This window comes from Leuciscus leuciscus, assembly GCF_965113295.1.
Source record: "Leuciscus leuciscus genome assembly, chromosome: 15".
Lineage (NCBI taxonomy): Eukaryota > Metazoa > Chordata > Actinopteri > Cypriniformes > Leuciscidae > Leuciscus > Leuciscus leuciscus.
In genome coordinates this window covers 21,998,063-22,023,481 of record NC_138739.1, presented here as the reverse complement: position 1 = coordinate 22,023,481, position 25,419 = coordinate 21,998,063, and the positions used below count along the sequence as shown (strand labels likewise).

General features: G+C 47.1%; 1 protein-coding gene across 6 annotated transcripts in view; it reads right to left on the bottom strand.

Annotated features, from left to right (window-relative positions):
* Window positions 1-24,939, bottom strand: part of LOC309475628 (natural killer cell receptor 2B4-like) — a 50,905-nt gene extending 25,966 nt beyond the window's left edge. Inside the window, exons 1-5 of one of the 6 annotated variants that reach the window (XR_014197740.1) lie at window positions 24,594-24,938; window positions 22,748-23,047; window positions 21,862-21,978; window positions 21,697-21,764; window positions 15,579-15,709 (exon numbers count right to left, since the gene is read on the bottom strand). Coding sequence is in view for 5 of the 6 variants with exons in the window: in XM_082138495.1 (XP_081994621.1) it covers window positions 16,321-16,409; window positions 21,651-21,764; window positions 21,862-21,978; window positions 22,748-23,047; window positions 24,594-24,879 (906 nt within the window). In the remaining variant the exon portion in view is untranslated. Of the gene's footprint in view, window positions 1-8,327; window positions 15,710-15,767; window positions 16,191-16,219; window positions 16,410-21,650; window positions 21,765-21,861; window positions 21,979-22,747; window positions 23,048-24,593 lie in introns of those variants that run through there. The other 5 variants (XM_082138497.1, XM_082138498.1, XM_082138495.1 and 2 more) reach the window with 5 other exon arrangements.
* Between the last annotated feature and the right edge of the window lie 480 nt (window positions 24,940-25,419).

Here is a 25,419-nt window from a genome sequence, read left to right as displayed (position 1 = left end):
AGAAACAACATGATGTCAAAAAAGGAAATAAATCTTTGAGTCACTCACAGAAAAGAAGATCAAACAAATCTTTCACCTGCTCTCAGTGTGGAAATAGTTTCTCAAACAAACATAGTTTTAAACTTCACATGAGAATTCACACCAGAGAGAAGCCGTGCACATGTGATCAGTGTGGGAAGAGTTTCACACAAAAGAAAACCCTTAAGGAACACATGAATATCCACACTGGAGAGAAGCCACACACATGTGATCAGTGTGGGAAGAGTTACACACATGCAAGTGCTTTTATATCACATCTGCGTTCTCATTCAGGAGAAAGACCATATAACTGTGATCAGTGTGGTAAAAACTTTGTTAGGACAGATGGCCTGAAGTGCCACCTGAGAGTTCATACAAAGGAGAAGCCTTACATGTGTTCTTTGTGTGGAAAGAGTTTTAGTCAGCTGGGTCATTTAAATGTACACCAGAAAATACACAGTGGTGTGAAGAATTATATGTGCATTGATTGTGGAAAGACCTTTATTACAAACGCTGAACTGAAACTGCACCAGAGAATTCACACTGGAGAAAAACCTTATAAGTGTTCACACTGTGACAAGAGATTCAGTACGTCATCATCTATAAAAACACATGAGCGGATCCACACTGGAGAGAAACTGTATCACTGCCCTCCATGTGGGAAGAGTTTCACTAATTCAGCTTCTCTACTCTATCATACAAAAAACAAATGTCTGAAATCATGATATGTTTGAATTCATCTTCAGATCCAGCTCTTTCAAATGCAATGCTGCGTCCTCATCAAACGTGACTCAATAACATGTTGAGCAATAACATTACATATAAATCAGGACCAAATCAGACATGAACTGTCCAATAAATGTTGTTTTTTATGCTAAAACTGTGTTAAAAAGCTAAAAACATTCACGTCTTCTATTCGTTTTACCGCCACCTACTGCACATCTTTCTCTTGCATGGGTGATGTGTCTGCATTGTATTCTTTTATGAGAATGTAGTACCTCATCCACCCCAGAGGATCAGACTACTTTAATATCCACCAAACTTTTCTTAATGCTTTTTTGTTGCTAACTCATAACCAGCTTCATTCCGTTATCCCAACATGTGTCGATATCCAACAAAAGTACAGTTATACTCTCTGTTTTCAATCTATAAAATAATGCAGATATTATACTTTTGAGAGCTCAAAAAGAATCAGAACAAATTACAGAAAACCCTCAAGACTTTTTCTTTAGGTCTATTGTGAGGCTGCTAAGAGCGACGAGCCGGTCCCCGATCTTTACAAGAAGCACGACTCGCCAAACTCTGCTTTTCAACCTTTCCTTTTTGTACCTTTAATGCTAACTTCATATTTGAGGATTATGTTTTCTCATTGAATTTCATAGAGCATCGGAAAGTTGCGTTTGATAGTGGTTCATGTTTAAATGAGGTCGTCTTCTGGTTTAATGCTAATTCAGGGCATTATATTTAGTGTGTCTTTGGTGGTAGATTCTGGTGCTCGAGTTGCCGATATGTCAACTGGGATTTAAACCAGGCTAGTGTCTTCTGCTGGTTAGCAACTAGTTAAATACTTATTTAACAACTGTTTAATAAAAGATAAGACTAAAATAATATCAGATTTGTCTCATTTTAAATAAACACACACAAAAAAAAAAAGATAAAAAAATCTCCCAAATATTTCTTAATTTTGGCGCTTTTTTTTCTCTATATAGTGTTGATATAGCAACACTGCTCACGTCTCACTCAGAAAGAACCAACGAGCCGGTTCAACTGCAGTCAAAGCTTTCTGAAAACTTGCTATGTGTTGTGACATTAAATGGCAGTAAATGAATAAAACATTTATAAACCAACAGATCTTTGTTTCTGTTATTCATGAATGAAACTGTTAACAAAGGTCTTGAGATGTGCAGAAATAGCATTTTACACAATATCATTGTCAACGTATTAGTAACATTTGTTCTCTTACGAGAGGTCTCTCGTACTGCGTAAGATATCTTACGCTAGGGGAAAATCCTTTTCCGCGAGATATTGAAGCCAAAAATTATCCTTAATTTTGTAATAATGCAAAACGCGTTGCAGCAGCAATGCAGACATAGGCGAGACAGCTCGCGCGCCTATTGGCTGCTCTGCGGCAACTGCAGCAGCCTATCGAGCGAGGCCTGGCGTGACGCCAGACCCAATCAGGGCATTTCGCGCCCGCTGCGTCACGTCCCGCCGAAATGGGCGTGGTCTAGGCCTATAAATATCGCTCGCAGGCAGCTATTATCTGATTTTTCATCCTTCAAGCGAAGCACACGCATCGCTGGAGCTGGATTAGAAGCCGCGCCGTCGAGAGAGAGCACCTTCAGCGGGACGAGTCACTGAAGTCGCTGGCCGCGCCGCCTTCCTGCCTTCCTGCTGCGCTTTCCGGCGCTTATATCCTTCTCTTTTATTTGCACTGTATTTCTGTGTGTGTGTGTCGCCGCCGCGACACACATTTCTAAAAGAGCTAGCGTCTTTTTAAAGATGCCTTCCTGCGGCTCGTGCAGAGCCACACTCAGCGACGGGGACCGCCACGTGATCTGCGTTTCCTGCCTGGGTGAGGAACATGCAGCTCTCGCGCTCGCTGACGGCGGATGCCCTCACTGCGAGCTGATGGCAATGGCGACTCTGAGGACTCGCCTAGCCGTCTTCACCGAGACTGCTCCCCCGCCCGCCGCGGCGTCGCGCCGTAAAAAGCGCCGTGCCCAGCGGGCCCCGGAACCCTCCCTCAGCCGCCAAAGCTCGCCGGTTCGCCCGCTTGCTTCCCCGGCTTCTTCTGTTTCGCTTCCTGACGGACAGCGGCCGCCGTCTGCCGCCGCTTCCGTTGATATCGCGGATGAGGAAGCCCTGCTGGGAGAGGATGATTCCTGCTCTATCCTGGCGTCAGGCAGTGAGGATTGGGCGGGCTCTGAGGACCCCGCACCCCCTGCCCGCACTTCGTCAGGCAAGAGAGCTTCTATTGAGACGGAACTCATGCGAGTACTCGCACAGGCCGCGGCGAGCCTCGGCCTCGAGTGGTCTTCGCCTGAGCAGCCCGCTCACAACCGGCTGGATGGATTTTTCCTGCCTGGGGAGCGCGCTTCGCCTGTGTCCAGACCGGCGCCTTTTCTTCCTGAGTTACACGAAGAAGTCGCCAAGTCCTGGAGCGCCCCCTATTCTGCTAGAGTGCGTCCTGCTGTTTCTTTGGCATTCTCCGCCGTTGACGATGCCAAGAACAGAGGATACCTCTCGCTGCCGCCGGTTGAAGAGGCGATAGCGGCCCACTTATGCCCGCCCTCCGCTGGACGGCGCGCTAAGCCGGCCCTACCCTCTAAAGCTTGCCGCACGACGTCGAGCTTGCTCCACCGCGCTTTCTCCGCCGCCGGGCAAGCTGCGTCAGCGTTGCACACCATGGCAACGCTCCAGATCTTCCAGGCCGATCTCCTCCGTAAGCTGGATGAGGAAGGACCTGACGCGATCTGTGTGCCGGACTTAAGGAGTGCCACGGACCTCGCTCTTCGTGCTACTAAGTCCGCAGCGCAAGCCATTGGACGGACTATGGCTTCTCTCACCGTGTCTGAGAGACATCTCTGGCTGACGCTCTCGGAAATGGCCGAGTCTGAACGCACCGCGTTCCTCGACGCCCCGCTTTCCGCCACAGGCCTCTTTGGATCCTCCGTCAAAGATTTCGCGGAGAGATTCGCAGAGGTACAGAAAGCGTCTCAGGCCATGAAGCACTTCCTCCCGAAGCGCTCCAGCTCTGCAGCAGGCCGTGCGAAACCGTCTGCTCAGAGCTCACAGCCACAGCCACCGTCCACTGCCTCCACTTCACAGCGCCGCCAGGCCAGAAGCGCGAGACCGCGCTCCCGCTCATCCGGTCGCCGCCCCGCAGGACGCGGCTCGCGACCTAGGATCACGGTGAAGCCCGAGGCCCCCAAGTCGTCCTAGCACAGCTAGGAAAACGACGGTGTTCCAGTCCCGCTGCGGCCGGACTCACACCAAAGCTATTCGCTCGTCCAGTTCCAGAAAATGTGACTGTTCCAGTGTTTTCTGCAGCCAACAAGTCGGTTCTGTCACCCGCTTGCCTGCATACAAATGCCGTTTTCACGGCTACCCAGATAAATCCCCAAAAGAGTGTATTTTCTGGTGTCCCGGCCACGGCCGATGGTGTTTCGTGTGTAGTAAGAATGCCCACTGCCCAGTGCCCATCCCTACACATAAGCACAGCCTGTCACACAGGGCTCGCGCACATAAAACCGACTCAGATCGGTTGCGCTTCAAACATGGTGAACGTGCCCACTACCCAGTGCCCACTAACACCACGTTATGCATGTCTCACGGTTTCTGTAAAAACGAAACCAACGTGCACTCGCTTCACGCAAGCGAACGATGCTTTCAGTGTGATAAATGTGCCCGCTGTCCCGCGCCCACATCCACACATAGACATGACAGTTCCCACGGGAACCGCCCAGCCCTCCCCCTCGCGGTTAACCACCGTAGAGGAGTCGAGCGCGGGCAATCTGCCCGCTGTCATCAGCGCGCCCCATGCCTCAAATGTCACGAGCGACACGCTTGTGTTACAGCACACCGAAGCTTCTCCATCGCTGAGCGAGCGGAGCGCGCTTCGTATTCGACCCCTAGCTATCCATGCAGACGCATGGGCAAAGCTACCCGGGGTTTCGAAGTGGGTGCTGAACATTATAGAAAGAGGCTATTCGCTGCAGTTTCGCCGACGCCCTCGCCGCTATGTGGCGCGCGTCGAGACCACGGTAAAAACAGAAGTAGCACATCTACTTCGAGCCGAAGTGACGAAACTATTGAGCAAAGGGGCCATAGAACCTCTCTCTCAAGATCAGAGCGAGGGAGGGCTATACAGCAGATACTTCCTGGTACCGAAAAAAGACGGGGGTCTCAGACCCATACTAGATCTAAGGCAGCTGAACAAAGTGCTTGTGAAGCGACAGTTCAAGATGCTCACGACCAGGCAAATCCTTGTGCAGATTCGCCAAGGAGATTGGTTTGTGTCAATAGATCTGAAAGACGCGTATTTTCAAATACAGATAGCGTCACGTCACAGGCGATATTTGAGATTCGCCTTCGAGGGCCAGGCATATCAGTACACAGTCCTGCCGTTCGGTTTGTCCCTAGCACCCCGTACATTTACGAAGTGCATGGACGCGGCGCTCGCACCCCTCAGAATGAGAGGCATGCGAGTGCTGAACTATTTGGACGATTGGCTGATTCTAGCGCAATCTCGCGCAGTGCTCATAGAACACACGACCATTTTACTCGATCACCTCGAGGATTTGGGTCTGAGTGTCAATTGGGCGAAGAGCTCCCTGTCACCCAGTCAGAAAATATCTTTCCTGGGCACAGAACTGGACTCACTATCCATGATAGCGCGACTATCACAACAGCGCGCGGTAGACATTCGACGCACAGCGAACTCTTTTCGCTGCGGCGCGTCTGTCCCGCTCAAAAGATTTCAGAAGATGCTAGGTCTCATGGCCTCAGCATCGTCAGTGCTCCAGCTGGGTCTGCTACGCATGCGCCCGCTGCAGTTTTGGCTGAAAGCGCGAGTCCCACGCGAAGCGTGGGCACCCGGTTTGCTTCGCCTCAGGGTCAATCAGAAATGCGTTACAGCTCTGAAACCCTGGAAAGCGAACGACTGGTACCAATCAGGTGTAAGCCTGGGGACTTCCTCGAGGGTGAAAGTGGTGTCCACGGACGCGTCCACCTCGGGATGGGGAGCGCTGCTCGAGGGCAGACCGTTCTTCGGCCAGTGGTCAGAACGGGAGAAGCTCCTGCACATAAACTGCCTCGAAATGCTGGCAGTAGACAACGCGCTGACGCGTTTTTGTCCCCAAATAAAAGGTCACCACGTCTTGGTCCGTTCGGACAACATGTCTGTGGTGTCCTACATAAATCGCCAGGGCGGCATCAGATCCGAGAAACTGTACAGGCTGGCAGAACGCCTCCTAGTATGGGCTCAGTGCAACCTGCGCTCGCTCAGAGCAGCGCACGTGCCAGGGATCATGAATATAGGACCAGACAGACTGTCCAGGAACAATGTTCCGGCAGGCGAATGGTCTCTACACCCACAGACAGTCCAACTGCTGTGGAAGAAATTCGGCAGAGCGAAAGTGGACCTGTTTGCGTCTCAAGAAAACGCTCACTGTCAAGAATTTTTCTCCAAGAGCAGGAGCGCGCTGTCCCATGTGTGGCCCCGCCGCCCGCTCTATGCTTTTCCCCCCGTCTCTCTCCTGCCTCAGGTGATAGAACGGATCAGGGAAGAAGGATGCTCAGTACTGCTGGTAGCACCGTTCTGGAAAAACCAACCTTGGTTCCCAGCCGTGATGCAGTTAGTAAGTACTGCCCCGTGGCCAGTACCAGTGAGGAGAGATCTCCTCTCACAGGCCCGCGGCTCGATCTGGCATCCTCACCCGGAACTATGGTCCCTTCATGTCTGGGCCATCAACGGGTACATGTTGGACTCCCTAAAGGAGTATTAAACACGATCACGCAGGCTAGAGCTCCGTCTACAAGACGACTCTATTCTTCGAAATGGTCAGTGTTTTCGGGCTGGTGCACAGCCCGTGGTGTGTCACCCACAAACTGTGATGTGACGGAGGTGCTTTCCTTCCTACAAGAGCTGTTGGATGGGGGCAGGGCCCCCTCCACGCTCAAAGTTTATGTGGCGGCTATAGCAGCGTTCTCAGAAACAACGCTTGGTCAGTCAATAGGAAGGAACGATTTAGTCATCCGCTTCCTTAGAGGAGCTAAGAGACTGAATCCTCCCAGACCTCCCTCAGTCCCCGTATGGGACCTTTCTACGGTTCTGGAAGCCATGAAGGGTGCGCCATTTGAGCCTTTGCAGTCAATCGATTTAAAACACCTGTCTTTCAAAACAGTGTTTTTGCTGGCTCTCGCTTCAGTGAAGCGCATAGGGGATCTGCACGCGCTCTCTGTGAGCGCGGCGTGCATGGAGTTTGGGCCCAATGACTCAAAAGTTATACTCAAACCTAAGCACGGTTATGTTCCAAAATCCCTCAACACACCGTTTAGGGCGCAGATTATCTCTCTGTCAGCCCTACCGGTCCCTGATGAGGAAAGAGACGCGAGCCTCCTTTGCCCAGTCAGGGCATTACGAGCTTATGTGTCTCGCTCGTCTGTTTTCAGACAGACGGAACAGCTCTTTGTTTCGTTTAGCGGACGTTCTAAGGGACTAGCCGCGTCGAAACAGAGCCTATCCAGATGGATAGTTGATGCTATAGCGCTGGCATACGCCTCCAAGGGCATGCAGTGCCCTTTGGGTGTCAGAGCGCATTCCACGAGAGGCATGGCCTCTTCGTGGGCCTGGTCAAGTGGGATTGCCTTGCAAGATATTTGTATGGCGGCAGGCTGGGCCTCCCCGTCTACATTTATAAGGTTTTATAACCTAGAGGTTCCCGCCCTGCAGGCCAGGCTGCTGTCGGTCTAAACTACCAGTATTATCTGACCTGATGCGTTCAGCTCAGAATGCTGCATTTGCTGAGCACAGCTCGATGTTCGACAGTTTAAAGCTGGGCAAACTGTGTAAGACCCACATTTTTTCCCATCAGTTCAGGCCGTACCCCGCCCTGTCTGTATGATGAAATTCGCGTCCCTTCGACGCTACTTTATGTGGAAAAGTGAGGCTGCACCCCTCCTTCTTCCCGGACTCTCTGTGAGTTCACTGAGTGATTGTGCACTATATGTGCCCCGGGCTTTCGCCCTTGGGTCTTTGGTGTCAGATCTCAGCATGCACGGCGTTTTACATTGGGTCCCCTAGCGTAAGATATCTTACGCAGTACGAGAGACCTCTCGTAAGAGAACGTACTCGGTTACTAACGTAACCTCGGTTCTCTCTAGAAGAGGGAACGAGTACTGCGTATCTTGCCGTGCATGCACACGCTCTGGTTGCTTCGATGATGAAAAACCAGATAATAGCTGCCTGCGAGCGATATTTATAGGCCTAGACCACGCCCATTTCGGCGGGACGTGACGCAGCGGGCGCGAAATGCCCTGATTGGGTCTGGCGTCACGCCAGGCCTCGCTCGATAGGCTGCTGCAGTTGCCGCAGAGCAGCCAATAGGCGCGCGAGCTGTCTCGCCTATGTCTGCATTGCTGCTGCAACGCGTTTTGCATTATTACAAAATTAAGGATAATTTTTGGCTTCAATATCTCGCGGAAAAGGATTTTCCCCTAGCGTAAGATATCTTACGCAGTACTCGTTCCCTCTTCTAGAGAGAACCGAGGTTACGTTAGTAACCGAGTACGTTTTCCAGTTGTGATTAATTTTTATTAATTTTTTTGGCTTAATTGATTTAGTGATTCACATTTTTTGATTGACATTGAATACATTTTCATTAATGCAACGATGAGCCTAGGTATTTCAGGTAATAAAATTAACCTTACAGATAGTCAAAAGTCAGCTTTTCAGTAAAGTCTGAATGAAAAAGTCCTGAATGAGCAAACTGTAAAGATCCCAGTCATCTGATGAGTAAAGGCGGGCATAGGCCTACACTGTGCGATTTTCGTTCGATTTTGAGACGAATTCTGAGTCGTGCGAATCTTTTTCGGGTCGGGCCTATTTTCAGCTTTGTCGTGCGTCGTTTGTCGTGCAGTGTTCGTGCAGTGTACAGGGGGAAACGAGAGGCGATTAACCTCTCACGAGCGGCAATCGGATGGTCGGATGAATTTCTGGCATGTTAACATAATAGATAGACGTTCTAATTAGAACTTCTGGTCGCTCCTCGTGACTATATCGCACAGTTGAAGCAGAGCTACGAACCGATTGCCCTAAACTCAGTGTTTTTTTTCCCTCACTGCGCCTGCGCGAAAACACAGTTTCATCTGCAGCAAAAAGAAAAAAGAAAAAAAAGAAAAAAGGGAGATCTTTAAGTTCTGTAGTTCAAAGCTACAAATTACTGTTGCTTACCTCCAGTTCGTGTTGCAAAATGGATTAACCATTACCCACTTCTTCCAAGCCACCTGCGATGTAGCACTTTGCCTCTTTTATTGTTAAAAAAATGTTTTTGAAATAAAGCTGTTTTTAATTTTCATTGATGAATTATTGCAGTGTTCGGACATATTATAGACCGTTAATAATTAATTATATGTATATAATTCATTGTCATCGACCTAAATGTTTTAGACAATTTTTAATGAGGAGAAGTAAGCTTCTATGTAATATTTTATTATCCTCACAGCGTGTTGGTTATGCGGTGATGCGCTATGAAATTGTTGCGTGGCAATTTAATTATAATAGCCTATCACTTTAATAATAAAAGTAGCCTAGGCCTTCCCTAATAATAATAATAATAATAATAATACTATAATTTAATATATAAATTGGAAATGCTAAATCATCTTGATATTGATAGCTGATGCTTGTTTTAACAATATCTCTGGATAGGATACATGATATCGTCCATAGGCGCAACCCGGCACGAGGATTTATCGCGCTGATTCGCGCATATTTCACACGTATAGTATGAGCGGTCAAGTCGCAGCTCGACGTTCGGACCGTACAGTGTGAGCACATAAATCCTGAGCTTTGGCTTTACATCGCATGCGATCTACTCGTTCAGTGTGAGTAGGTTCCTTGCTGAAATCGCACAGACATCTCACAGTGTATGCCCGCCTTAAGACGCAGATATATGTACAATACTATTATTAAATAACATTAAAACATGAAAATGCCTATTTTTTTTTTTTATTAGTTTTTATGCAATATCCCAAATTTTGATAAAAAAAAACTGTACAGAACATACAGACCTGTAGAATATATATGGTAATTTTAAGTTCTCTTACGAGAGGTTCTCTCGTATTGCGCAAGTTGCTTACGCTACGAGTAAACTTTAAGTCATCTTTTCTCGAGATACGAAGCCAAAAAAATTATCCTTAATTTTTGTATTTATTGTCAATGCAGTGCAGCAGCAAGCAGACCTAGAGCGGCTGTCTAGCGCGCTCATTGGCTGCCGTGTGGCAACTGCAGCAGCCAACCACTGAGCCCCGCATGACGTCACACCCAATGGGCGTGGCTTAGCGTATATAAGGAAGGGCTCGGGGGTTGCTACCCTGATTTTTCATCTCTTCAGCGAAGCTCTATGCATCCTGAATCCTGAGAGAAGCCGCCACCGTGGAAACAAGCGACTAGCAAGCAGAGGAAAGCGCCTGAAGAAGACAGCTGCTCTATCCTGGCCTCAGACAGCGAGGAATGGTCCGGTTCGCACCATTCTGCCTCCTCTTCTGTCCAGGAATCCGTCCGGATGCGCTCCGGCGTGGATGCGGAACTAATGCGCCTCCTTTCTAAGGCCGTTGACCAGCTTGGCCTTGACTGGTCGCCACCTAAGGAGCCCGCGCCTAACAGACTTGACGGCTGTTTTCTTCATCGCCGCCACCAAGCGCCCGCATCCAGATCTGCACCCTTCCTGCCGGAGCTCCACGCGGAGCTTTCTAAATCGTGGAACGCACCAGACCCGTTCGCCTGCACACAACCGCCGTTTTTACGACGACCCAGAGAAATCTCAAAAAGAGTGTAATGTCTGGTTATCCGGCTCAAGCCGCTGGCATTTTAAGTGTAGAAAATGTGCCCATGTCTCAGTGTTCACCCCTACACACAAGCACGATAACCCCCGTGTCTCTCACAGAGCCCACTCTCATAAAGCTGGCAAATGCCGCTCGAGTATTAAAAGTAGGAAAGGTGCCCACGAACCCGTGCCCACACCTACTAACTGCCCGCTCTGTCAAACGGCCAAAGTTACCTCTCACCGGTCATGTTATAAATGTAAGTCCTGTCTCCGCTCACGAGCATTCACACTTACTGACAAACACTTTACCCCCGGCGCTGCTTGTGCATCCCGGTTTTCCCACAAAATGTTCCCCGTCCAAAGCAACCGGGACATCGTGTGTAAAAGACCAGCCATCGCTGTCAGCGAGCCGCCGTATCCAAGCACCGAGAGCGCGCGCTCCGCGCTCATACCTCTGAGTCAGGTTATCGAGCCCACGATGTGTGGCAATCGAAACCCGGAGGCCATTCTGCCCTTAGCTGTACATGCAGAAGCATGGGAAGCTATTCCAGGTGTGTCAGAATGGGTGCTGAGCACAGTAAAACAGGGCTATTCGCTGCAGTTCGCTCACGACAGTGAATACGGAAGTAGCACACCTACTTCGTACAGAAATAACGAAACTACTGTGCAAAGGGGCCATAGAACCGGTACCTCCTTCTCTGAGCGAGTCAGGCTTTTACAGCCGTTACTTCCTCTTATCCAAGAAGGACGGAGCCCTAAGACCTATCTTAGACCTGAGATATCTGAACAAAGCTCTCATGAGAAGACCGTTCTCATGAGAGCCGACTGGTACCAGCGAGGAGTGACGATGGGAGCTGTCTCGTACCGAAAGGTCTTCTCGACAGACGCCTCCAACTTAGGTTGGGGCGCTCTCTTCGAGGGCAGACTGGTCTTTGGCCTGTGGTCAGACCGAGAGAAATGCCTTCATATAAACTGTCTGGAGATGATAGCGGTCCAGAACGCGCTGAAGCGCTTTCTCCCATACATACGGGGCCACCACGTTCTAGTCCGTTCGGACATGTCTGTGGTGTCCTACGTGAACCGCCAGGGTGGTGTCAGATCCAGGAATCTCTATGATCTAACGGAACGCCTCCTCGTGTGGGCTCAGCACTCGCTACGCTCCCTGAGAGCCGTGCATGTGCCGGGCCACCTGAACGACGGCCCAGACAGACTGTCCAGGGACAACATTCCCCCAGGAGAATTGTCCCTGCGTCCTCAGACAGTCCAGCTACTGTGGCGCCTCTTCGGCAAAGCGGAAGTCGACCTTTTCGCGTCAAAAGACAACGCTCACTGCCCAAAGTTCTTTTCAAAGAACGAGGACGCACTGGCCCAAACCTGGCCCAGCCTCCCACTGTATGCTTTCCCTCCGATCTCGCTGTTACCACAGGTAATCAAGAGAATCAGGGAAGCGCGCCACTCGGTGCTCCTCATAGCCCCGCGATGGGAAAACCAGACCTGGTTCCCAGAGCTGATACGGCTGTCACATGTAGCCCCATGGCCAATCCCGGCGAGGAGAGATCTGCTCTCTCAGGCCGGCGGCTCAATTTGGCATCCCCATTCAGAGCGCTGGTCTCTGCATGCATGGATAATCAACGGATACCCGTTGCTTTGCCAGAAGGGGTCGTGAACACGATCACGCAGTCTAGAGCTCCTTCTACGAGAAGGCTATACGCATCTAAATGGTCTGTGTTCTCCTCATGCTGCGCCGACAAAAATCTAGACCCATGTACTTGTGGGGTTTTGTGGGTGCTTTGCTTCCTTCAGGAGCTGTGGGACGAGGGCAGGTCCCCCTCCACGCTCAAAGTGTATGTGGCGGTTATTGCAGCATTCGCAGTGCCAACGCGCGGCCAGTCAATAGGAAGGAACGAGTTCATCATCCGCTTCCTCAGAGGAGCCAGGAGGATGAATCTCCCGCGGCCCCCATCGGTTTCTATTTGGGATCTTTCTTTGGTCCTAGAGGCCCTGAAAACGCATCCCTTTGAACCATTAGACTCCGTGGATCTAAAATACCTGTCGCTTAAAAACGTTTTTTTGATAGCCCTGTCATCAGTCAAACGTGTGGGGGATTTACACGCGCTGTCTGTTAGCGCTGCGTGTCTCGAGTTTGGACCAAATGACTCTAAAGTCATCCTCAAACCAAGACATGGTTATATCCCCAAGGTGATTGGCACTCCCTTCAGAGCGCTGTTCATCTCTCTATCGGCTCTGCCAGCATCCGGTAGCGAGGGCGATGTTAACCTCATATGCCCTGTCAGGGCGCTGAGAGTTTACATTACGTGCTCCGCCGCCTTCAGGCGCTCGGTGGCAGCTTTTTGTTTCGTTTGGTGGGCGCACCAAGGGTCTCGCCGCTTCGAAACATAGCCTGTCCAGATGGATAGTGGATATCGCAGCAGCTTATGCGTCTAAACACCTGCAATGTTTATGTTCCCCGGGTTTCCCCTGGGACTCATGTAGTGGATGCTCGGCGCGCACGGCATTGACAAGGGGGTTCCTGTAGCGTAAGCAACTTACACAATACGAGAGAACCTCTCGTAAGAGAACGTACTCGGTTCTCTCTAGAAGAAGGAACGAGTATTGCGTAACCTGCCGTGCTCGCGCCTCGAGCTGATTTCGCTTCAGTCGATGAAAACCAGGGTAGCAGCCCCCGAGCCCTTCCTTATATACGCTAAGCCATGCCCATTCTGGCGGGCTCTGACGCGTGAGGGCGCGACGTCACGCGGGGCTCAGTGGTTGGCTGCTGCAGTTGCCGCTCTTTAGAGATAGAAATGGCTTTACTTTTGAAAGAAGACGAATATGGTAGAAACAAGACTTAACCACTGTGCTTATCTGCTTATCAAATTTGAGGTTATTGTCAAACAGAACACCCAAATTTCTGACACATGAGGTACTGTACGGTGACAGAGATGTACTATCGAAATCGTATACACATTGTTCAGTCGGACCAAACACAATGAATTCAGTTTTACTCTCATTGAGGCTCAAGAAGTTTGTTGCCAGCCAAAGTTTTAGCTCCTCCAGACAATCCAGAATAGGCTTAAAGGCATTCTTATTACCACGCTTTAAAGGAATATAAATCTGAGTATCATCTGCGTACAGATGGAAAGAGACCCCATATTTACTGAAGATAGACCCCAATGGAAGCAGATAAAGAGAAAACAACGCTGGACCAAGAATCGATCCCTGAGGTACACCAGATCTTAACTGTATCTCAGAAGAGAAATGGTGCCCAATATTGACCACAAACCTCCTATCAATAAGATACGACCTAAACCAATCTAATACTGTGCCCCGTAAACTGACGCAAGTTTCAAGACGAGAAATTAGAACGTTATGGTTGACCAGATCAAAGGCAGAGCTGAGGTCTAACAAAACCAAAGCCATAAACTGGCCAGAATCCGTAGTCAACATGACATCATTTAAAACTCGTAATAGGGCTGACTCCTTGCTATGGCGAGATTTAAAACCAGACTGAAACTTTTCGTAGATAGAATTATAAGACAAATATGACTGAAGTTGGTTTAAAACAGCTTTCTCAAGGATTTTAGATAAAAAAGGCAAATTTGAAATGGGACTGAAGTTAGACAACAGTGTGGAGTCAAGATTTGTTTTTTTAAGATGAGGTCTCACTGTAGCTAGTTTGAAATCATGGGGAACAGTCCCAGTTTGGAGACACTTATTAATGACAGACAGCAGATCAGAGCCAACAGTGTCAATAATCTGCCTGAGAAAGCGTGATGGAATAACATCCTGGGGACACATTGTGGATTTCAGGCTGGACATAATTCTGATCAAGGTGTTCAGGTTCACAGACTCAAATTCAGACCAAATAGAATCAGAGTATGGAACATCAACCAATTTGTATGATGACAATGACAAAGCAGCTGATATTTCAGAAATCTTATCAGTAAAATAAAAAGCAAAATTATCGCATAGAGTGACAGATACCTCAGGAAAAAGATTAACATTTGGATGAAGTGCAGTCTCAATGGCAGAAAATAAGATGTTTGGCTTATAGCTGTTTTGTGTTATTAACTATAAGAAATATTTGCACTTTGCTGTCTTAGCGGCTCGCTGAAAGGCAGAAAGAGAGTCCAGTAGGATTTCATACGAAACTTGTAATTTGTCTTTTTTCCACTTTCGTTCTGCCTTTCTGCAAGTCTGTCTAAGGGAACGAGTAGTATCATTATGCCAAAATACTGAGTTATGCTTACGTTTTTCCACCTTTAGTGGTGCAATAGAATTTAAGATATTTAAACAGTTATTATTAAAAATACTAAGATGTTCATTGGCATCCAAGCAACAGGTGAAAGAGTTCATAACCTGAGTAGCAGTTAATAGTTCATACTTCAAAGAGAATTCTTCACTTGAGCGATCCGTAAAAATACGAGTCCAGCGTAGCTTTGATGATTGATTTAGGTTATTTCCATCGAACATCATAGAAAACCGTATAGGCAAATGGTCAGATATACCAGCGTCCGTGATCTTTATATCCAGCAGTGATAGACCACGAGATAAGATCAAGTCCAAAGTATGTCCCTTAACATGAGTAGGTCCAGACACCAATTGCACAAAATCGAAAGAATCAAGTAAACTAAGAAAATCTTTTGAAAGTGGTTTAGAGCCACAACACACATGGATGTTAAAATCTCCCAGTATTAAAATCCTGTCCCGGCAGACGGAAGATCTCAGCCGCACTGCAACTCCACCTCGCTTTCCGCGTTTCCTCCGTCGCTTCCTTTTCCAAGGCAAGTCAGTAAGATGTAAAGGATAAATGACAATAAAGGATAATTTTTTGGCTTCATATCTCGAGAAAAGATGACTTTACCCGTAGCGTAAGCAACTTACGCAATACTCGTTCCCTCTTCTAGAGAGAACCGAGGTTACATTATGTAACCGAGTATGTTTTTATTTTACAAAACTAACTACTCAAACTCAATGACTCCTAAAAAACAAGAGAAAACTATGGCATACATGGCAACCCTGGTTTTCTGGGGAATTGCCAGAACTCATGCATCGAGCCACAAACCAACAGATTAAACTTTTACAGGCTAAATTCATGTCTTAACACTGGAGTACACCGTGTGATCTTCTGCAACATCGTCCTGCAATAAAAGAATCACAATCAATTAAAAATAAGTTGCTGCCTTTTTTTAGTACAATCAGCTTGAATTTAAGGCATCTTAAATTACAATAAACTTACATTAAAAAAAAGCTTAACTTATTTTGAGTTAAAGCAATGTAAAAACGTAGTGTAGCTACATAAAGCCAGCTACACTAATAAACGCAATGTAAATTTCAACACAAGTTCATATAAAATAAAAGCTATATAGTAATACTGACTGGAAAAAACAGTTGCATGCAACTTCAGAAGGAATAAGAAGCTGAGGGAGTAATACATGTAGAAAAACTGCTGTAACTTAGTCCACTGAAGGCAAGTTTGAAGAAACCATGTGCAGTTTATTTAAAGATCAACAAAATAACGAAAACACAGGCCAAAACAGGCTTGAATTGATAGTAAAGTGCCACAAAAAGACTTGGCACAAACATAAATACACTCACCAATAGTAGGTAACAACATCAAAGCTAGACAATAGGCAATGGAAAGATGAGAGCTATTTATAAACAGAGACTTATGACTAAACAAGGAACATCTGTGAACAATAAAACAATGAACCAATGAAAAACAGAGCAGAGTTTCACATGACAAGACAAATCAATGAGAACATAACACATTAACCAAGGGAAGCACATGACTTGGAAACAGGAACAAAACTACAAAATAAAAGACATGAAACAAAACGCCTCGGTTACGACTGTAACCTTGGTTCCCTGAAGAGGGAACGAGCGTTGCGTCGAAAACTGACGCTATGGGAACGCTTTGCGTGATGACGTCTTGAAGCACATGTAAAATCAGTCCAATGGTGTGGCGGAACGTCAGAGGCGGGTGACGTCACGTACCAGGAAACTATAAAAGCCGGCCCAAAACAGAAAACGAAAGCTTCGTAAAAGTCTGAAGTCGAGCTGACAGGCATGAAGGAGATATGGCAGGGCGACGCAACGCTCGTTCCCTCTTCAGGGAACCGAGGTTACAGTCGTAACCGAGGCGTTCCCTTTCAAGGGAACTCCCGTTGCGTCGAAAACTGACGCTATGGGAACGTCTATACCAACGCCTCCATAGCTACAAATGTCTGTCCTGTGTGTAATCATGTGAGCAGCACTAAGAAGACAAAACATGAGACCCTAGAGTAGAGTCTAAATCCAGAGAGTAGAACCTGACGAAGGTGTGCGGTGAGGACCAGCCTGCCGCATCACAGACGTCCTGTAACGATACTCCTGATATAAGGGCCTTAGAGGCCGCCATACTCCTAGTAGAGAGCGACCGGACAGCCAAAGGAGAAGGCTGTCCAGCCGCCTCATAAGCCAGTGAGATAGTCTCAACCACCCACTTGCTCATCCTTTGCTTAGACACTGGACCTCCCTTGTTAGGGGAGCAAAAGTCACTTTTACGCCACAGGGCAGCTCTGTGGACATACGCGTCTAACGCCCGAACAGGGCAAAGCAAATTATTCGCCTCCTGGTCCGATTTCGAAAGGGAGGAGGACCTCCAAGTGCCACGAAGGAAACGAGATACCAAGGGGTCTTTCCCCACAGACATTCCACCCAAAGGACTGTGGTAAGCACCTATGGCCGCCACATAGACCTTTAAAGTGGACGGGGTCAGACCTGCAGTGAACCGTTCCTGCAGGAACTCCAGCACTGTACCAATTTGGCAGTGGACTGGGTCCAACCGACGGTCACTACACCAAGAAGTGAATACTCTCCACTTCAGGGCATAAAGTTTCCTCGTGGAGGGAGCTCTGGACTGTAGAATGGTCTCAACAACCTCGGTTGAGAGACCTGACTCTATGAGCTGGGCCCCCTCAGAGGCCAAGCCCACAGGTTCCACAGTTCTGGCCGAGGGTGAAATATCGAGCCCTCTGCCTGGGACAGAAGGTCCCTCCTGACGGGTAACTCCAGAGGATGCCCGTCGAGGAGGGACACAAGATCGGGAAACCATACTCTGCCCGGCCAGCGCGGGGCTATAAAAAGCAGGCAAACCCGGTCCCTGCGAACTCTTTCCAGAACTCCCGGGAGCAGAGCAACTGGGGGAAAGGCGTACAGACGTAGCCTCGGCCACGTCTGTACCATAGCATCCAGTCCCAGAGGAGCTGGATGCGTGAAGGAGAACCAAAGTGGACAGTGAGACGTCTCTCGAGACGCAAACAGATCCACTTATAATTTCCATATCAGCTCCACCACCTCGGGGGTGGAGCCACCATTCCCCGGGCCTCGGCCCCTGTCTCGACAGAGTGTCTGCTCCTATATTCTGGACCCCGGGGATGTAGGCTGCCTTGAGTGACAGCAACTTCCCCTGGGACCACAAGAGGATATGGCATGCCAGCGCAAACCCCCTTGATATAGGCGACTACCGACGTGTTGTCCGTATGTACTACACATGGTGTCCCCTGAGACCTGTGATAAAGCTCCTCAGAGCCCGGAAGACAGCTAACATCTCTAGGCTATAGAATGCCAGGAACGATGATGGTCTTCCCACAGACCTTGAGATGAGCGACCCACAGGATCGCTCCCCAACCCGTGAGGGAAGCATCCGTCGTTAGCAGTTTGCGACGACAAGGAGCTCCCAGCACTGGGCCCTGGGACAGGAACCAAGGTTTGTTCCACATAACCAAGGCACGTAGGCATCACCGCGTGACCTTGATTGTGCGAAATGGGTTGCCCCTCGGGGAAAAACCCTCTGGTCCTGAGCCACCACTGCAGGGGCCTCATGTGCAGCAGTCCAAAAGGTATCCCGTTGGAAGCTGCTGCCATGAAACCCAACAGTCTCTGGAACTGTTTGACAGTGAGTAGCTGGCCTAGCTTTACACTTCTCACAGCTGCCAGGATGGAATCGAAGCGTGGCGATGACAGGCGCGCCTGCATCGACACTGAATCCCAAACCACGCCTAAAAAAGTGGTCCTCTAAAATGGAGAAAGCACACTCTTCTTGGCGTTCAGCCGTAACCCCAACTCTTTCATATGGGCGAGAACAACATCTCGATGTTGAACCGCCATCTAATGCGACTGAGCTAAAATCAACCAATCGTCGATGTAGTTCGTGATGCGAATACCCCGGAGGCGCAGAGGCGCCAGAGCTGCATCCACGCATTTGGTGAAAGTGCGGGGTGATAAAGCCAGGCCGAATGGAAGAACTCGATATTGGTATGCTTTGCCCCCGAAAGCAAACCTCAGGAACTTCCAATGACACGGACGGATGGAATATGCGTCCTTGAGGTCTATCGTGACAAACCAGTCCTCGGACCTGATCTGTGGCACGATTTGTCTCAAGGTTAACATTTTGAACTTGAGCTGCATGGCTGACTCGTACAGAACTCGAAGATCTAAAATGGGACGCAATCCCCCGTCCTTTTTTGGAACTATGAAGTACCGGCTGTAAAACCCGGTTTCCCTGTTGGAGGGGGGTACATATTCTATGGCCCCTTTCTCTAACAGAGTTTTTACTTCATGTTCCACAACCAGAACCTGCTCGGGGCCCACCACTGTGGGCAGGACCCCCATAAACCGCGGTGGGCGTTAATAGAATTGTATCTAATACCCTTTTTCCACGGTCTGCAGGACCCAACGAGAAACATTTGACAGTAGCTTCCACGCTGTCAAATATTCTACTAGAGGTACCAGTCTCTCGAGACTGGTTTCTGGATTTTGTTGCTGTTGAGTAGTCGGTTCGTCGCCCTGTAACGGCGCACCGGCAGGGAACGACCAAACAGACTGCTCCAGCACCCTCCTCAGAGGGGGCGGGCATCCCGAGGCCACTACGTTTCCGGGTGGACCTTGAGATATGTGCTCGCCGGAGACCGCTGCGCCCTGTAACACCGGAGGCGGCAGGGTTGGCAGAACGGTCCCCTGAGGGCACCGAAGAGAGACGGCACCGTATTTTTCTCCTGCTGTTGAGTAGTCGGTTCGTCGCCCTGTAACGCCACACCGGCAGGGAACGACCAAACAGACTGCTCTAGCACCCTCCTCAGAGGGGGCGGGCATCCCGAGGCCACTACGTTTCCGGGTGGACCTTGAGATATGTGCTCGCCGGAGACCGCTGCGCCCTGTAACACCAGAGGTGGCAGGGTTGGCAGAACGGTCCCCTGAGGGCACCGAAGAGAGACGGGCACCGTGAAAAGAGGTGTTAACCGCTCTGCTTCGGGGGGACTACCCTCATTTGTCCTGAGCCCTCAGACATCAGGACTTTTCCCCAGCAGCCTTCTTGGCGGTAATAACGGTCCGCAGATCCGTTTTACCCCTCGAAGACTGCTGGGTTTGAGAGCGCCCTCCGTGTCCCCGAGATTTTTGTGGGGGAGCAGGGAGGAAACGCTCTGTTTCTGAGTGGCGCGGTGCTCAGCGCTCTTTTTAGACTGCTCCCGCTCAGCAGCCTCATAGAAAGAACGGCGGGGGAGAAGATTCTGAAGTGCAGCTGCCTGTTTTGAAGCTTCTTGTGACTTCGCTACAGCACTATTAACTGCGTCTCCAAATAACCCTTGCGTGGATACTGGTGCATCTAAAAGAACATGTTTCTCTTTGTCCTTTATGTCACTTAAGTTGAGCCACAGATGCCTCTCAGTGGCCACCAGGGCTGCCATAGAGCGGCCGATGGATTTAGCCGTCTCCTTGGTGGCCCTGAGAGACAAATCTGTGGCTCTACGCAGTTCAGACACCGTATCAGCACTAATACCCCCGCCATCCTCAGAATCACCCAATAACTCAGCCTGGTAAGCCTGCACTATGGACATTGTATGTAAACACGCTGCAGCTTGACCGGCGGCGGCATAAGCTTTATGAACCAGGGAAGATGTAACTTTTACTGGCTTGGATGGAAGTGCAGGAGCCTTCAGAGAAGATGCCGTTGCTGGAGAGAGATAGCTCGCGAGATAGCTCTTCCACCCTCGGCATCTCCCCATAACCATGCTCTTTATAATTGTGAATGGATGAATAGTGTGATGTTTGTGCAGTATACACTCGATATGACACTGGTTTCCCCCACGATCTCGACACCTCAGTGTGGAGATCGGGGGAAAACGGAAGGCTTCTGCACTGAGGCTGTGCACGAGATGGCAGGAAACGCTCGTCGAGCTTGCTTTTCGAACGAGCGCCCTGCCTATCTTCTGGCCACTCAATAGATAATCGCTCGACAGCTCTAGTGATAACATCAAGCAATTTTTCAAACGCATGATACTGAGGTGGCGAATCCTCAGACTCAGCGTCAATACTAACAACGTCCAACTCCTCAGAGCTGGACAATTGCAGTATTGGTGCCTCCATCGGGGGGGAAGAAACCGCAACGCGTGCTTCCACACCCTGATGAGAGGCACTGGATCTATCAGAAGGAGGCTGAGATAAGGCAGAGCCCGTCTCAACATCCACTGATAGATCCATTTGCGAACCCCAGGTCTGTGATTGCCGCCGTGCCTCGGCAGCGGCGGGACCAGAGCCCTGGGGAACGCGATCGGGATCGGATCACGATCGCGGGATCGCGATCGTGAACCGAGCCAAGCGGGATCGGAGCGAACGCAATGGAAGCGCGTCGCAATGCACACAGTCACCACCCTCGAGTGCTGACTGGGCATGCTCCTCACCCAAACAAACAACACAAAGAGTGTGAGTATCACCTCCCGTTAAATAACGCGGGCAGGGATGGACACACACTCTAAACTGCTGCTTGCTCGCCATACTGAATATATATATATGTGATATAGACAGACAACACCAAATATACAGACAGATTTCACACAGAGCGCAACTGAAGACTCAGAAAGCTTTCGTTTTCTGTTTTGGGCCGGCTTTTATAGTTTCCTGGTACGTGACGTCACCCGCCTCTGACGTTCCGCCACACCATTGGACTGATTTTACATGTGCTTCAAGACGTCATCACGCAAAGCGTTCCCATAGCGTCAGTTTTCGACGCAACGGGAGTTCCCTTGAAAGGGAACCCAAAACCAACCGTGACAGCTCCACGGTAAAAATAAAATAAAATATATCTTACCGTACTCTGAAACTGATGTGCACAGAATGTGGGTTCAGCATAATGCATCTCTTCTCCTTGAGTCTTAACTGTAAATAATCATAAAAAAATAAAAATAAAAAATGCTGATTAAAAATAGTATTAAAAAAAAAGATTATTGTTTTCTTTTTAAATGTAAAAACTTGCCTTCTTTTCCTGCTTGTTTACACCTCATGAAACAGTAGCGCCTTACAAATGCAACTACAGCTGTCACCAGCATCAGTACTACAACAGCAGCAATAAGATGTGAACGCTGGTCATGTTCTGTAATGCACAGAATACAGTCATTAGTGTAATCTTAATTAAACAGCTTAAAGTTTCAAACAAGTCATTAAATAAATCATTATGATGACAAAAATTGTCATTAAACATGAAAGGCTTGTCTTCAGTTCAAGACACAACGCACACACTTCTTGACAGAAGCAAATTCTGGGGAGAATTTTATTAGACAAACATTTGTATATGCAGTCATCATTTTTTTTTATTATTATTTATCTGCTAAAAAAAAAGTAAGCAGTCAGTAATTAAAAAAAAGAACAAATACACAAATTATAAGCAGAGATGAATACTAAATGACAAAGTTCCAAAGTCTAACAGTAGTATTCAGGTTAAGAAATTAATAATTAAGCCTAATGTAAAATAATACTATTTGATCACTGTTGAAATTGAATATAGTTTCATCTTTGTTAAAGCTGTATTTAGTTTTATTTTTTATAAACATTAATGACACAGACAACAGTAGGAATATTAGGTATCTGCTGTCACTTTAAGATCGAATGAACGGACCGAAAAAAAACAGAAAATTACTAGAGTTTATTTTTCAACTGTTCACTTACGACATAACCGAGAGAATACTTGCAGAGACATGTATTTTGACAATTTTGTGTGTATGTGTAAAATGGTTAAATTCAGCAGTTAACCCGCGAATCAAATGCATGCCGAACCGTGGGGCCTGGTCCATACAGATCACGGATCGCATCTGTTGCACCCCTAAAACCAACCTTCGAGGATAAAACATGCTGTGTTTACATACCTTCAAATGTGTGACAGAGTTGCGTGATGTCCAGATGTTTGGTCTGGTTGCTGATGGGATTGTTGATCACACAGCTGTATGTGTTTTTATCCTGATATTCCACCTCCAGAGGTAGAGAGAGACTGATGCTGAGATCAGACACACTGATGCTGGACAATACACTGATTCCTCTGTACCAGGAGAGAGTCACATCTCTCACATTCAACACTGAACACACCAGTGAACATCTGGACTCTGATGATGATGATGATGATAAACAGATTGAAGAGTTACTGGTGATGACGGGAATGGGCAGGTCAGCTGGAAATATAAAATATTATTTCAGGAACGATTAATGATTGACATCTTAACAATTAAGGCATCCCTAAATATTCTTAAACATGCAGATCACATGTCAATAAGTATATTTTCAAAAACTATTTATTGGAGCAGGTTTTCACGTAAAGTTAGTTTTTTTTGCGAAGAAACAATAACTACATTCACATGCACCTTCATAATGCGAATATAAAGCAATACTGTTATTAAACTTTACCTCATGCAAACACAATGCTTTGATCAAAGTGATGCTATTAAGCTCATAATTGTAGTAACCATAACGTGGCAATATATTTTTTTTGTGTGTGCTGATTTTAAAAGCAATAAACAGGCATGTAAACACTTTAATAGCATCTATTCCACTCAAGGGCCAGATTTACTAAACAACACAAATTAGTGTGAGAGCCCATTTCCAAAAAAAACAGAGACGCAGCCGGATCATTTCCATTATTGCCAACACAATCTATTAAGAGCAGCGCAAAGTAGCGTCTGATTTAAGACATGCTTTTTTGGGGGCAGTAAATAATGGCGCAAATACCAGTAAATTGACTAGCGCTATAACCTTAGTAAATCACCTTGGATGATTGCCAGCTACAAAAATAACTCTGTCCAAGCCTTTTCAGCGCTAATTTTGCACTGTGTGTCTTTAGTAAATCATGACAGTAGTTTTTAAGGCCAAAAGAGGGTTTGTGCTGGCACAAGCTGTTAGTAAATCTGGACCCAAATGTGCATGTGCTTGTGATATACACAGGTGGTGTTTTTTTTTTTTGGGTACTGAAGAAACTGCACAACATGAATATAATGCAGTACACTGATGGTCAAAAACATTGAAATGAAGATATTTAGGCGCCTCACTGAAAAATATCCAATATGTCTACAAGAAATGTGTTTTGCATTTGACCTAAGTAGATTAAAAAAGGGCAGTAACACATGACTGTATCTGAGTTTGTCATTTATGCTGTGCATTATTGTATGCGAATAATGGCGATCAAATTTTGATAAAATAATTATGCTCTGCAGTTAATTGAAAGATTAGATGGGTTCACTCCTCCCGAAATCTTCACTTAGTCCTTTCTCTGCTTTTTGGAAATAATCGCATTAAAGGGATACTTCACTTCAAAATGAAAATTCTGTCATCATATACTCACCCTCATGTTGTTTCAAACCTGTATGAATTAATTTCTTCTGCTGAACAGAAAGGAAGATATTTAGAAGAATGTCAGTAACCAGACAGTTTCTGATACCATTGACTTCCATAGTAGGAAAAAAATATATACTATGGAAGTCAATGGTACCAGAAACTGTCTGGTTACTGACATTCTTCATATCTTCCTTTCTGTTCAGCAGAAGAAAGAAATTCATACAGGTTTGAAACAACATGAGCGTGACTTTATGATGACAGGATTTTCATTTTAAAGTGGAGTATCCCTTTAATGCTGCACCTTTAAACACAGTCAATGTTTTGAAATCCCTCATTTATATCCCAAATATAACAAACAGTCTGGATCATCATGAAAATCAATTTACTCACCATAGACAGTAATATTGAATCTCTTGTATGAAGTTCCTCTGCTGCTGATGATCTGTAGTTTATAAAGTCCAGTGTGTTCAGTTCTGATGTTTCTGATGGTCAGAGATCCAGTTTGACTGTCCATCTGGAGTCTGTCTCCAAATGTCTCATTACTGCCATACATATCAATGATCTGCTTATGGATTTCAGCTATACGATTCTCTTGAGGTCCAAACATCCACAGTATCAGATCATCTCTCTGTATTTCAGTAACATCAGAGTTTAGAGTGACAAAATCTCCCTCCATCACTGACACTGACTTCACTTCATCAGAATGGAACACAAACAGAAAATATTAGTAAAGCAGTAACCTGTTTCAGATCAAATAGGATGTAAGTAAGGATGATCATCTAAAACCATATTAACAAGTCAAACAAACACAGCACTTAAGGTACAAAATAGCCTACAATATGAAAAGTCATATTTCATAAAAATAAATTTAACACATACCAATCAGGATCAATAAACCCAGACAGAAAAAAGTTGCTTTATGAATCATTTTCCAAATGCTCTTTGATATATAATGTCCACATGGCCCATTTCGATGATCATCTACTCCACTTCAACAGAATCATTTTCATTCTCAGATGTACTTCACATGCTCCATTTCTTTAACAATAAAAAATGTCACCATAGAAAAATTAAAACCGTTTACAAGTAGAAATAATCCAACATTGTAAAAACGAGACGCTCTCTCTCTCTCTCTCTCTCTCTCTCTCTCTCTCTCTCTCTCTCTCTCTCTCTCTCTCTCTCTCTCTCTCTCTCTCTCTCTATCTCCACCCCCTTC